Source organism: Nycticebus coucang, chromosome 6 (genome assembly GCF_027406575.1).
Source record: "Nycticebus coucang isolate mNycCou1 chromosome 6, mNycCou1.pri, whole genome shotgun sequence".
NCBI classification, from domain to species: domain Eukaryota; kingdom Metazoa; phylum Chordata; class Mammalia; order Primates; family Lorisidae; genus Nycticebus; species Nycticebus coucang.
In genome coordinates, this window is record NC_069785.1 from 59863419 (window position 1) to 59878158 (window position 14740).

Genomic DNA, 14740 nt, shown 5'->3' on the forward strand with positions numbered 1-14740 from the left:
CAGGTTATGGTGAGAACTGTGAGGGAACTGTTGGGCGTTCTGCCTGCCACATTGTATTTGCTGCAAAAAATACCTCTTTTCCTTCCCATTTGCAGCTTCAGAGTTTTCAAAGTCACAGGGGGCTTTGCTGGTCTTTAACGTAGTGCTGAGAAGGAACCTGGCAGAGAGGGAAGTGGGGAATAGACTGCCAGATTCTTCTTCTAGAGCCCCGCTCTGGTGGCCCCAGAGAAATGAAGAGTCCATCTGTTGCTTCCTTTGGTTCCTTTGAACCAAGCAGTGTCAGAGAATAATTTGTGTTTTGAAAGTATGAATTGTTTTGGCATGTGGCCTGTTCTATTGTGGTGCCCATTTACCCAAAATTGCTCCATGTATTCCCTATTTACCCCAAATAAATGACACGTTCAGTAACTATGATTCCACAACTTTCCATGACTCTGCCATTGATTTTAGATATTTTGCTGTGTTTGCTAGATCCTTCCTTCTCTGTTCTCCCAATCAAGGTCATTGAATGGGCATGTCTATATTTTTTTTAGCCCCGAAGCAGGTTATAATATGTTTAAAAAGTAATGGTCCATGTAGAGGATAAAACTTGCAAATGGTAACTTGCAGAAGAGTCCCATCCTTCTCCTCTGGTGGGTGGTTGGTTGGCAGTGAATCACCTGGGATGCACACAGCGTCAGACGAGGGCATCTCGTGGTTTCTTCTCTTGTTCCTGCCACCATTCTCTAAAGCGGTGACTTTTTATGTTGGTGTTGCTGCTTTGGTTTGGGCCTCATTTGCTCTTTCCTTCTATTTGTGTTAGGTATCAGCAGCTGGAGGAGGCATCAGCCAGCCTCCGTGAGCGCATCAGACACCTTGATGACATGGTGCATTGCCAGCAGAAGAAGGTCAAGCAGATGGTTGAGGAGGTGAGCACCTGTGAAAGGCCTGGGCCCGGGATTGCTCTCTGTGGTGGGGGGAAGGTCAGCCCCAGAACAGACCCAACTCTCCGCTCGGTTTCCTGTGGTTCATCGTGAATTTGATTGGCCTTGATCATGAACTTGATCATGGGGGACCTTGATTGGTCCCCCATGGACTGATGATGATCCCTCTCAAAGGGAGCTTCTCCAAGGCCAGGGTTACAGTGGAGAGAGCTGGGAAGTGAGTGGGAAGCACACCCTCTTTGACGGGGCAGTGATACCCTTTGTGGGTGCCTGTGGGCTCAGCGGATGAAAGGGTGTGATGTGTGAAGAGCAGGTTGATGTTAGCTGAGGTCTCAGCCTCCTCCCAGACCTGCCTGCCTCTCTCTCCAGCTGCCACCTGTGTCCTTTCTCCTTTTCTGGGTTCGTTTCTATTCTGCCTCTTTCGTTCTCACTCACTTTCCTTGTTTGTTTCTCTTTGTCTCCTTCCTTCCTCCCTCATTCTCTTCTCCCACTCTTGCTTCTTCCCCATCCTTTCTTCTTTCCACCATCCTTTCTGTCCTTAACATCCATGTAACAGGAAACCAACTTATGTATTTACTGGGCTGGGCATAGTTCACTATTCTATTTTTTTCTAAGTGAAAAACCAAAGCCAGGTAAGTTGAACATTTGGATTTCTCTAAGAGGAAAAAAAATCCTTCTAACTTGTATCAGTACGATCTGCCCCCCTGATGGTGGTGCTCAAAAGAAGAAAGTCTGTGCGGTGGTGAAGCTGCTCACGTGTTCTTATCATTTCTTCTTGCTCAATTAAAAGATCTGATGGAAAAACCTGTTAGAAGAAAAAGCAGTGAGGGCTAACAGGATTATAAGAATTCTCTGGCAAAGAAAAAAGTTTCAATTTAATTAAATATTTCCTTGGCAATGGAAAACCTGGGGGGAAAAGTTTTCCTTCTATTAAGCACTACTGGGTGGTACCTGTGGCTCAAGGAGTAGGGTGCCGGCCCCATATACCAGGGGTGGTGGGTTCCAGCTCGGCCCTGGCCAAAACCGCAAAAAAAAGAAAAAAAAAGTGTCTATTAAACACTGCTCTAAAAGGTTATCTGTTTTATTAATAAATTATGAAAATTAAATGTGTATATACTGCCAACAAAACTATAGACATGACAAACATACAAAATTAAAAGTATATCTATTTTAATCCATAAAAGATTGGGGGTATTAGTATGATAAGAGGGTTGTGAAGATGGGCAGGGACACTCTTTGATGGTGTGGAGGATTAACACTTAATATTTAGATAAAGTCTTGCCCCCAAAGTGGAAGTTCAGTCATAATGTGCTGAATCTTGTAAGCCTCCTATTGGTTCACATAAAACCCTTTAAAGGGGACAAAGGAATAGCAGAGGAAGCCAGGCAGCACTTTCGAAGCCCCCCTGTGCACCCATGCAGGAGGACACCTGTGACTGTGACCAGGACGGAGCTCCTACCTGATCATCAACACTAGGTACATGTCAGGAGTGTGTTTCCCGAGGAAAAGCATCATTTTGTCACACTTGGCATCTCGGTGAACCTTGGCTGTCAGAGCATAGGTCTTCGGCTTCTGCACTCCACACACGTGACATCTGGGGCAAGGGCAGTCCCTCGTGTTCCCATGTGACTCCTTAATTGTGGGGTGGGGCACTACATGTTTTTCACCTCACCAGGAGGGGTGTCTGTGTTGTTCTTGCATCTATATCGGAGAACCATTCAACAAAGCCTCATACTAGTTGGCTTCTGATTCAATTAAACCTTTATTTAGAAGGGGCTAAGACTGGTACCAAAATTGGAGACACATTTTTTTTTTAAAGATACTTTCAAAGAAATTTAGAATTCTCTGCTTTCTAGCCTACTTCCGGAATATAACAAAGATATCAATTTGAAGGGAGTGCGGGAATATATGTGTATAACCCATGCACATATATGCACATATACATTAAATAGTTGCTTATACAGATCACTGCTCATGCCTTGGTTTCTTACCTGTGATTTGATGTCTCCCAAATAAGCGTCTCTAAATTCTGATGTTGTGGTCTGAAAGGCCCAGTCATTGGAATGAAATCATAGGCTAAAACTTAGGACACCACCATCAAAGTCCACACCACCTGGGGACTGTCTGGGTTTCAACAGTGAATGGAAACAGAAAAAAAAAAAAAAAAGAGTTTTATCCTTAAACTATCTAAATCAAGTAGTAAAAATTATTGTGTTTGTCCAGTAAACCATGTTAACTTACACCAGAAAGGGAAGGTTTAAAATATCAAAACAATCACATACAAGAGGGAATGAAAGTACTTTTCTTTTTTATTTTGATGCAAAGCCAGGCCACCACCACTGGGTGGCACTTTCAAAGAGGCAAATTGAGTTCTTCGTTCAAAAAGAAGAAAACATTTCTAATATTGGCTGCTCCGGGAAGCTAGTTAGCCCTTCATCACAGGCACATTACTTATGATGTAGGAAGTTGATTTAGAAGTTCTTTAGCATTCCTCCAAAATTCTCTGTAATCTGAAAGGCTATGTGGAGGATAGTGGGTGATGCTGGTAAGTGCTCCTTATATAAAGAACTCTCTGTTTTTTACTGTGCTGGGCCTGTTACTGTGATCTCAGCATTGTCATTACTTATAATGAGCAAAATCAGCAAGTTATCATTAAGTCGCTTCAGATCATTTGGACCACATTTTGAAAAATCCAGACTACTGAATTGGTCACTTGTGGAATATTGAACTCTGCCTTTGGAAGCATAGTTTTATCTGTGAGCTCTGGCTCCTGAGGCATAGAGGCAGAGGTGTAGTGGATGCTAGGGCCAGTTTTCCTTCCTCTGTGGAGGGTGAAAGCTCCCCTGCCTCACAGCCCCACGTTCACCGAGGATGGGAATCTAGACTCCATCCGTGGATGCTATCATTTTGGTCATAGTGTCTGTGAAGAAACTTAGTTTATTAAGATGATGGGCTTGTTTTTCCAGCTCAAAACTACCGAGGTTTTGGAATCTTTGAACGTTAACCAATATATTTCTTCCCACCTCAGTGTAATATCATTTTGTAATAATTAATCAAATTAATTAATTAAATTAAAAAGAAAGTAACTGGCCCAGGGTCTGTAAGCACGTTAGATAGTCAGGACTTGAAATACGTAAGAAGGGTTCACGGTGGTGGGCTCTGTTGAAATGAAGCATCTTATGAGGTCTTACATGAAATGTGGGACCAGATACCCTCCCTCGTCTAGGCTTTTCTACTGAACTCTTTGTCGTGGACATCAGGGATTGGATTATCTCCCTCCCATCACTAGTTATTTCAGCTGGTCTGACTCTGGCAAGAATAAAAAATAAGCAAAACCAAAAAAGCCTCATATATATCCCTTTTATACTTTTAAGGGTTTGCTAAAAAATTAGCAAATTTTAATTAGCAAATTACGGAGAAATACCAAAGTACTAGAACAAAACAGCACTCAAGGAGAAATTCATTCATTCATTCAGCAGATACCACCAGCACCTGCTCTGTGCCTGAGCCCTGCAGGCAGCAGTGCAGATAAAAACCCTGTCATCATGAATCTTACCCTCTGGTGTTACCAGAGGCCAGGGTAATCCTTGCCCTTGGGCTCCATTCATCTTCTGAAAAGTCTTGTTGGGCTTTTCTACTTGTGGGGATTGGTCCTTGGCCTTCAATCAGGCTGCTTCCTTTAGATTACCAGGAAAGGTGCCAGGAGAGCAGGGAAGAGGAAAAAGCTGAGAGGATCCTGAGGTCAGAGCCACACGGAGCACACCTTGACCAGTCAGCAGGGCCAGTCACACCTCTTTACCTGTGCTCACCACAGCCCAGGTTGTTGCCAACCAGATAGATTTTTCCAACTCTGGAAGGAAAAAACTTCGTATGTGCCTTCCCGAATGATGGATTTACATTTTTGCCAGTGGGCAGTGATATAATTCAGCTGAATAAATAATAATTTAGTAAGAGTTCCTTTACTATCGTAGAACTGCGGTGAGTTGACCACCCCACGGACTGTAACAAACTGGTCAACCTAGGGAGCTGGTCAACAAAAAGAGCTAGACCTACTGTACTGATTGACAGATGTGGTGCATGTCCGGTCTTTGAAAATTAGGTCAACTTAAGGAAGTGGTCAGTGTAGGGAGGTGGTCAGCTATGGGGGCTCTACTGTATGTCCCAGTTCAACCATAAGGCATCCTTTCATTTTTCATGTCTACCTTCTGATTTCCCATTGCCATTTATGATATGCAAAGTGTTTGTTCTAACAGAAACTTACTCGAGGGAGTTTCTTCTCAGTTGCAGAGACACATTGTTTCTTTTGACTTCTCTGCTGAAAGCAGTTGCACCTCACCCCTCCTCACCTTGCTGTAATTCAGATATTTAATAAGTGCAAAGGTGCAAGGAATTGATTTTGTCGTTAGTGCTTCTCCAACCAGGCTGCAAGTTAGAGTCACCTGGGAAGCTTTAAAAAATGCCTGGACCTGGCAGATGGGGGTGAGGGCTGACTAGATACTGGCGGGTTTTGTTTATATTTTATTTATTTATTTATTTATTTTTTTATTGGGAACTGATGCCCTGGAGTCTCAGAGCACCACTGTGGCCCTCCTGGCTGCGTTCATGGTGTTAGTGTATCAGCCAGCCTCCCTCCAAAGGTCCTATACTTGAGGGAAACTGGCCATGAACTTGGGGTAGGCAGCGCTTAGCAGGAGAAAGCCAGGGAGATCAGCCCCCAGGAGCTAGGAACACTGAAGTGCAAAAGCTGGTTCAAGTTTGTGTCAGTCTGGGCCTTCTCAGGGGACTTTACTTCTTGCCAACCCCAGTCCTGGGAGGATTCTGTGACAGCTTAATAGCTGTACTGGCCTGGCAGGATCCAGGTTAGGAAAACTTCCCAGAGGCTGTTCAGATCCAACTGGAGAGAAGATGTTACTAAGGTAGGGAGGGTAGGATACACTTGTTAAACGAGTGTTAGTAGAGAATCCAATTCACCTAAATCTCTGGAAGCTGGGAGATTACCACTGACAGATAATAACTGGTTCTCATGGGTCCTCCTCCTGCTAACGTGTTTTTGTGAGCCTGCCCTTGCCTGGGTTTAAATTATCCACTTCTGTCCATATAGAAGATCTCATGCTTGGCCATGCTTTATCTCTCCAGAAAGAGGAGAACAAAATACCTTGGTGAGATACTATTAACAATAACTGTTTCTCAAGTGCAAGTCAAAGCAGAAAGTTTCTGCAGTTCCTAAGAAATGGTTTTGAAAGTATTTAATGGTCATCTCTTAGATCTTTAAAGAAGGTTGCTATTGCTGTAATACAACAGCTCCTTGGGGGAAAACAAACTGGATCAGGGAGCACAGATGATGAATAACTCTTCAGACAGTTGAGGCTTCCAGTTTCTGGCTCTTTGGCCAGTCAGAAAAAGTCTTCTGGCTCGCTGCCCATGGCTCAGCTATTAGGACGCTGGCCACATACACCGAGGCAAGTTGGTTAGAACTCAGCCTGGGCCTGCTAAACAACAATGACAACTACAACCAAAAAATAGCTGGGTATTGTGATGGGCGCCTGTAGTCCTAGCTACTTGGGAGGCTGAGGCAAGAGAATCACTTAAGCCCAAGAGTTTGAGGTTGCTGTGAGCTGTGACACCACGGCACTCTACCGAGGGCGACATAGTAAGACTCTGTCTCAAAAAACCCCCCAAAGCAGTCTTCTTTTTTTTTTCCTAAAGCTCTTTAACTTACCTCGCCAGGCCCTAATTCCGCAAGCACCCCTTTATGAGCATACAATGAAAGGTGGCCTAGAAAAATAGCAATGAGCATGGACTTTAGAATTAGACAGACCTGCATTTACTAATTGTGGGACCTTTGAAAAATTATTGGTTCCTTGCCTATAAAATGGAATTAATAACAATATCTGCCCAAGAGTGCTTTTTATTGGAGTTAAATGAGATGATGTATATAAAACACGTAAACATGTTATTTGGAACGTAAGACGTACTCAGTAAATAAAAGCAGCTATTGTTACTACTACCAGTGGAAGAGTTCCGACTGTGCACACCTGAAGTAAAGCTGATCTCCTGGGCATTACACAGGGCTGCCCCTCATCCTTCCCTTTGGGAGTCTTGTGGGCCAATTTGGATCTTTGGGTACACTCCTTTCTTCTTTTCTGTGATCTGTGCTGCTTTCTGGCTTAGCTATCAGTCTCCCAAGTAGAATATTTATACACAAAGCAGTTTGTAAAATTTGAATTCTGTCCATTCCAAGAATCTTCCTTTTTAAGTGGTCCAGCCGTCTGCTGGCACATGACTCATTTTAAAACTATTGTGTGGTGCTCCAAAATGGGCAGCACGCAAAGCACACTTTTGCTGAGTATCCCATGTTTGGAGAGTTCCGAGCACGTCCTGTCCCTGGGGATTAGCCTAGCCGGGGGGTGGGGGTTGGGGAAAGCGTGTGTAGCACTGAGCTCACAACCCTAACCCACTCATTGAACTGTCTCCAGATCATGTCACACGAGCTCTTCTCCAGATTTAGTCTCCGGCTCTTTGGAAGATGATAAATTGGTAGCCTGCTCTGGGTTGGAAGCGATTCCTTTTATTTTTGGTGATTAGAAGAATACTCGCACCCTCTCTGCTGGGAAGAGGTGGCATTTCTCGGTGATAAGCCCATGGACAAAACAAGAAGGACGTGCTATCCAGAGGAAAATTTGACCTTGTGGGGCTGTCGTTTGTGAAGGCACCCACATACTGTCATGTCAACCTGTACAGCCTCCAACTGCAGAGTTGGGAGAACTCAGAGATCCACAGTGTTTTTAGGAACTTGGGTTCCTTATGTCAAAGAAGGAACTGCAATGAAAAAGACTGCTAAAAAATTCATTCAGAAAGTGCCATGTGGAGGCTGGCCGAAGAGCTTGGAAGATGAATCCTTATTTACAGAAAAGCTACTGAGGACATCCGTTAAGGAGCTGGGAAGTGGGCACGAAGCCCTTCAGTGCTGTGGGGAGGAAGTACACCCCACCAGGTTACATCCCAGAAAACATGGGAGCAGGCCAGCGTCTGTGTGATTACACAATATCTGTGCCACTTACATGAATAGAGGTGTCTTTTCTGAATGGTTACCAACCCTAGTCATCTCAGCACCCTTCCAAGAAATGTTCTGTTTGCTTCTATCACTGTAGGCATTTTGCCTGAACAGTCAGTTCATCCAACTTCATGAAAAGCAGTATGTCTGATGAAAAGAGTTTATTTGTCTGAAATACATGTGTATTGAAGTGAACTGTATTTCACAGGCACTTTATTTTTATAGGGGTCTTTCTTGAGCCGGTCCTAGGTGCTGGTATTCCATCAGAGCGTAACAGTCCTGCTGAGAGCCAGCAGTGGCAGGGGCCCTAGTCACAGGCGTTGTTAGCCTGCGTGAGCTGGTAGGCTGAGCTAATGGGGCGGGTGCCTCCAGAGGCCCAGGCCCCTCGGCTGTTGGCTAGGTCTTCCTCCTGCTGATTCTCTCTGGCACCTTGGGTATGTAGACGCTTTTTTGTCAACATTTGCCTTTGGTGTTTCCTTTATATCAGCAGTTCTCAACCTATGGGTCGTGACCCACCAGAACTGTATTAAAGGGTCGTGGCATTAGGAAGGTTGAGAACCACTGCTTTAGAAGCTCTGCCCAGGTGACTCTGCTCTTACCCAGATACTCTGCTGGGTCTTCAGAGTTCTGCCAAGGAGATGGAATCAGACGTGAGAATCACTGATCTCGACTTGCCCAGCATAGTTCCCTATTTTCTTCTCCATCTTTGCTGCTGTCCCTCAAGTCACCTCCCCCCCTCTAGACTGTGGTATGGTGTGAACTTAACTTGGAGGCTTGCCCGTCAAACCTGATTACGTGCTCTGGTCCTACCTCACCACCCCGTCCCCATCCTCTCCTCAGCCTGTAGCCTTGCAAGGCTGCAACTCTGCCTCACGGTTGCTTTTGCCCCCACGCAAAGAGGGTCTTCCTCAAAAGGCTGACAATTTTATAGATGAAAATGTTGTGATTGCAAATTTTAGTGTTTAACATGGGATTATTCATTTCTTTATCTGATAATCTTACATGCTTTATCTGAAATGTGAAGCGTTGAGAAGGTATCAGAAAGGAACAGGATCGTGCCAGCCTTTTTTCCGTCTGTGTGTTCCGGAAGTACTATAGGGTTATATTGGCAGGTGTTAATGAATGTGTTCATGGTATAAATTGTCTTTGCAAGAGACAAGATCTTTTCTTTGGACACGTTATTGAGCCCACAATTTAATTTTATTAAAACTCTTCAAATTGGCTTTGAACTATTTCCTAGAGACCCAGGTGCCGGGTTGCCCATAGAAAGCATGTAAGTGAGTGAGGCTACATTGTGGTCCATGTGCCAAGTCACTTTGGTCATTGAATGCTTCTCTTGTTTCAAGGCTATGCATATGGATCTCACATTCCCATGTTAATCCTACTCTATGGGAGGTATTATTTGTCAATTTTTTTTTTTTTTTTAAGCACAGGAAGCTGAGGCTGAAACTCTTAAAAGATAAGTAGCTCACAATCTCTCCGAAAATAATGGTGGTGCTGGGCTCCACACCTAGATCTGGAGTCTAAAGCTAGCCTTTCTTCTTCTATTTTTAATTAAAAAATTTTTGAATTACAGAAAATTGTAAAGATTGATGAAAACAAAAACCCATATATCTCTGTAGAATTAACAATGTTAACATTCCTAGCATGTTTGCTTTTGTTTTATTTATTTTAATATAATTTTTTTTTTTTTTGTAGAGACAGAGTCTCACTGTACCGCCCTCAGGTAGAGTGCCGTGGCGTCACACGGCTCACAGCAACCTCTAACTCTTGGGCTTACGCGATTCTCTTGCCTCAGCCTCCCGAGCAGCTGGGACTACAGGCGCCCGCCACAACGCCCGGCTATTTTTTTTTGTTGCAGTTTGGCCGGGGCTGGGTTTGAACCCACCACCCTCGGCATATGGGGCTGGCGCCCTACTCACTGAGCCACAGGCGCTGCCCTTTTTTTTTTTTTTTTTTTGAGGCAGTGTCTCACTCTTGCCCACACTAGAGTGCCTTGGCCTTAGCCTAGCTCACGGCAACCTCAGACTCCTGGGACTTAAGTGATCCTCTTGCCTCAGCCTTCTGAGTAGCTGGGACTACAGACACTCACCACAATGTCCAGCTTATTTTTTCTATTTTTAGTAGAGATGGAGCCTCTCTCTTGCTCAGGCTGGTCTTGAATTCATTCCCTCAAGCAATCCTCCGGCCTAAGCCTCCCAGAGTGCTTGGATTACAGGCATGAGCCATCATACCCAGCCTGTACTTTTATTTTTAATAAAAGATAACATTACAGATGTAGAAGAGATTCTCTTTTTACTCTTCTCCAATTCCATTTCACTTCCTTCTTCTGCCTTTCTTCTTTCTTCAGAGACAATTTGGCCTTATATTTTGATGCTTTTATTACATATATATAGCTATTATCAGTATATAGCTTAGTATAATATGCTTAATAATTTATATAAATATTAATTTATAATATAGATAATATATTTTATTGTACATATTTTGCAACTTACTCTTTGCCCCAGTTTTGTTTTTATTGTTACTACATTTGGATCTAAGTTGTTTACTTCAATGGCTATCTAATGTTCTTTTATATAATTATGTTGTAACCTATTTATCCTATTGATAGATATGTTTATTCTTTTACAAACAATGCCAAACATGTCTCCGTGGTTCTCTTACTAGGAAATATACTTAGAGGAGGAATTGCTAGGGCGTGGGGTTGGCACAGTTTCATCTTTACTGGGTACCGCCCTGTTCTCCAGAGTGGCCAGACGTTTCCACTAATTGCAGGTTCTTTCCAAATGCTCACCACCACTGGGCACTGTGTGGACTATAATTTTGGCTCGTTACAAAACAGCATTGTGTCTTACTTTTAATTTGCATCGGCTTGATTACTACTCATTACTAATTATGAGGCTGAAAAACTTTTGGTAAGCTTATTGACCAAGGATTTCCTCCTTTGTAAACTGGCTGTTTGTATCTTTTGTTCATTTTTATAGTAGCTTGCTTATCTTTTTTCCTCCTGACTTGTAGGAACTCTGCATAGTGCCAATGTTTGTCATTCATCAAAAAATATTTACGGGCCATTGTCTTCTCCCAGTCAATGGTTTTTGTTTGTGTTATCTTTTATATGTAAGTTCTTAAATATTGATAAAGTTAATCTGTTTGGCTATGTGGTGTGTCTTGTTTGTTATAAAGGTATTTTTCTGTAATAGTTTTGGGGTTGTTTTTCAGTGTTAGGCCTTTAATTACAACCCTCATCCCTATCTCCTCAGCCCTTTCCTACTCTATTTTTCTCCATGGCACTGGTCACCTTATACTTGGCACTTGTATACCATGTACTTAGCTGCTTTGCCTATTTATTTTGTCTGCTGTTTCCCTCACTAGAATGTAAGCTCTGTAAGAGCAGGGGCCTTTGTCTGCTTTGCTCATGTCTGTATCCCTGACACCTCAAACAGTCACTGGCATATAGTTGATGCTCAATAAATATTTGTTGGACACATAATGTATATGGAATTTATTTTTCATGTATGTAAGTAGGGCTCCTTTTGTTTTTTTTTTTTGGCTCATGGAAAGTTTATTTTTCTAACAGCATTACCTTGTTGATCTTTTTCACATCACCTTTGTCAAGCAGGAGTTGTTTCGCCTGCACTCCTCTGCTGACTGCATAAAACCACGTCTTTGGGCTTGGGAGTGGGAGTGGGGATGGGGAGGAGAAGCCAGGTGTAGCTCAAGGGAGCTCTTCTCTGATGGGACAGTCAGGAAACATTTAAGAAGTGCCTCTTATGAACCCAGAGAAAAAATGGGTTAAGGACTTTCCGGCTGACATTTAAATGTGTTGAGTGCTGGGAATACAGAAGCTGGAGAACATGGTGGTTAGGTTCATAGGTTTGGGGTAAATTAAATCTGGTTTTGTTCTCTGAGTAAACTAAATATGGTTTTGCTTCTTACCTCTGCTTCTGACAAGGGCTTGTATCTTGAGCAAATTACTTTTCCTCTCCAAGGTTCAGTTTCCTCATCAGTGACATGGGAGTGGTCAGAGTAGTACCTCCTCCAAAGATGGTTGAGGATTGACTGAAGTGATGCATGCTAAGTGCTTAACACAGTGCCTGCAAATAAAATTGACTTCTGGGGTGGGTGGAGAGTCTTTAGGGAGGAGGTAGTGTTTGACCAGGTCTTGCAGGAAGGGGTGCATTTTTCTAGGTAGGGATCGCATGGGTGGACATGCCAGACAAGACACAGAGTAAATAAAAACAAAATCATGGAGACCAGGAAGCAGTAGGGTGAGTTTAGGGAGCATTCATCTAGTTTGACTGGATTGTAGGAGGAAGTAAGAAATGAAATGGCTGAAAATGTGGGCTGAGTGCACCAAGCCAAGAAAAATATCCTCTATTACTCCACTCATAATCCCTCCATGGCTCCCCATTGCCCAGTCAGATCTGAGCCTCAGAGTGGTGCATCTGGCAGGGGAATGCTGGGCAGATGGGAGTGGGGACGTGCGGGGAGGGCAGCTAGACGGCTCTGAGGGCCCTGGCTAGCGCTAGAGAAGGGTTCATGTGCTAAGCACTTGAACTTTAGGAACAGTTATTAAAGTACCATCTTTTTATTTTTAAGTTTAGATTAATATGAGGTTACAAATGATGAGGTTACAATGTTTGTGTTGTTATGCGAGGTCCCTGTTGTAGGGTGTCCCGCACCCAGGAGGTACAGGTGTCCTGTACCTGTACATTGTGTCCATCAGGTGGGAGCACCCCCCTCCCTCTTCCCCTCTCTCAAGTACCATCTTTTCAATATCAGCTTTGTGCCAGGTGTGGCACTCACTACCTCCATTTATTACATTATTCTGAAATAATTCTTTCCCTGGATACTCCAGTTGAGGATATGGTGTGCTGTCTCTGAAGCTGCATCCATCAAGGGCAGCATGGGAATAAATAAGCCGCTCCCCCACCTTTGCATTCCACCTTCCATAAGAGGGAAGTAGCACAGCCTGAAGACTTAGGGCCCCAGCAGATCCTTCGTGAAAGACGCATCAACATTCTTCCCAGCTCTGCCTAGCTTCTGGGGTGGCCCTGCAGTCACAGGTTGTCATCACAGGGAGGACGGAAGCAGGAGAAGCTCTGAACAGCACACAGTATGGTGTGAAAGAGCCGGGCCCCAGCAGCATCTAGATAATTGTTGAGGGAATGACGGAATGATGGAAGTCTCGGAACCTCAGTTTCCTCCTCAAGTGGGGATAACCACTGAGTGTTGTTCCTGAGAATCGTGAGCTAATCCAGCAGTGTTCCTGATACTGTCAGTGAATGCTCTCAGATTGGGAAGCCAATGTCACCGTCTTTCCCGGACATTTTTCTAGCCAGGCCATTTTTAGGGGTACCCAGGAGAATCAGATTGCTTGCTGTTGCTCTCTTTAAAGAAAAGTTGGGTTATCTTCAATGTAAGATAGAAAGCAAACCAAATTAGATTATTTTACCTCGGAAGCCAGTTTCAACTGATGCTTTTGAATGGTGTAGTTCTATTATTATATATTACTTCAAACTTAATAGAAAAAAATTGATTAAAATATGTACCATGTTCATATCTAGCCTGGCTGAATGCCACAAGACACATTAATTGAAAATGAATTTCCACAAACCCAATCAAGCATCATGAAGATGAAAAATGTACCTTTTCCCCTCCATTCCTTCATTGATTTTTCATTTTCCCCACTCAGAGCTTCATTTAGCAATTTTTCAGTTTTGTTGTGTTGTGGCCTTAATTCATTCCCTTCACTTCCCCACAAATGAGATAATGTACCATTTTCTTCCTCCTTATTAAACTGTTCTCTCGGGCGACATTAGTGCAGGGGAGATTCCGATCTTGACATATTTCTCTTTGCATGATTATTTTTTGTTAAAAAGAGGCTAAGCTTTATTATTTTTATTCTTACATTTTTGTGGTGGCTTTTATCAGGGAGAATGCACTTTAAAAATGTAATAACCGTGAAATCACAGTGTTACAAGACTTCTAAAATAGAATTAAGGGAAGCTGTAGCAAAAATAAAAAACCTTTTCAGAGGAAGAGTAGAAAAGATCAAGTATTCTTTTTTTTCACGGTGGGGCATATGGGGGCATCAAACATAATTCATCTCTTGTTGAGGGAAATGGGAATAATGGTTTGCTGGATCACAGAGGGTTGAAGCAAAGGGAGAAGGTGGCCGAATCCTGAAGGTTATCGCCTGTTCTGTTCTGTCCCTGCCCCAGTCTTTTTACCTGTTCACTGAGTTTCTGGGAGTTTTGAAAATAATAATAGGAATCTTCAAGCCACTTCCTTGTGAAATTTTCAAATTTTCTGATAATAGAACAGCATTTTTTATCCTTAAAAAACCTCTAAGAACTCACAGTAAAGTATCATATTGCTTTATTTTCACCTAGAATTCCTGACCCTGATAATGTCATGTTGATTCGATTGGCATTTATACATCTTTGGTAAATTTCCAATGGGAAAATAAATTATATCATCATAAATGCATCATAAATGCCACATGACACACAAGCCCCCACACCCCGATTTTAAATAAATGTGCTGCTGGGCCTTAATTGGTGATTCTTAAAATTGAAAATAAAACAAATGCCATAAAGTTAGTCTGGATGTGAAAAATCAAATTCCTTTTTCCTGACAAGATTTTAAACAGTTCAATTAAGTGTGATTATCAATTATATTTTTTGTTTTTGGTATTTAATCTTAAAGAGGTTATTCATGATTCATGAATTAGGCATCAGCCAGGTTGCAGGTGGTT

General features: G+C 42.9%; 1 protein-coding gene across 2 annotated transcripts in view; it reads left to right on the plus strand.

Moving 5' to 3' along the window:
- Positions 1-14740, plus strand: part of MYZAP (myocardial zonula adherens protein) — a 99700-nt gene that overhangs the window by 44237 nt on the left and 40723 nt on the right. The window contains exons 10-11 of one of the 2 annotated variants that reach the window (XM_053594289.1): positions 803-908; positions 7400-9612. In XM_053594289.1, the coding sequence (XP_053450264.1) occupies positions 803-908; positions 7400-7453 (160 nt within the window). In that variant the 3' untranslated portion in view covers positions 7454-9612. Of the gene's footprint in view, positions 1-802; positions 909-7399; positions 9613-14740 lie in introns of those variants that run through there. The other variant, XM_053594288.1, reaches the window with a different exon arrangement.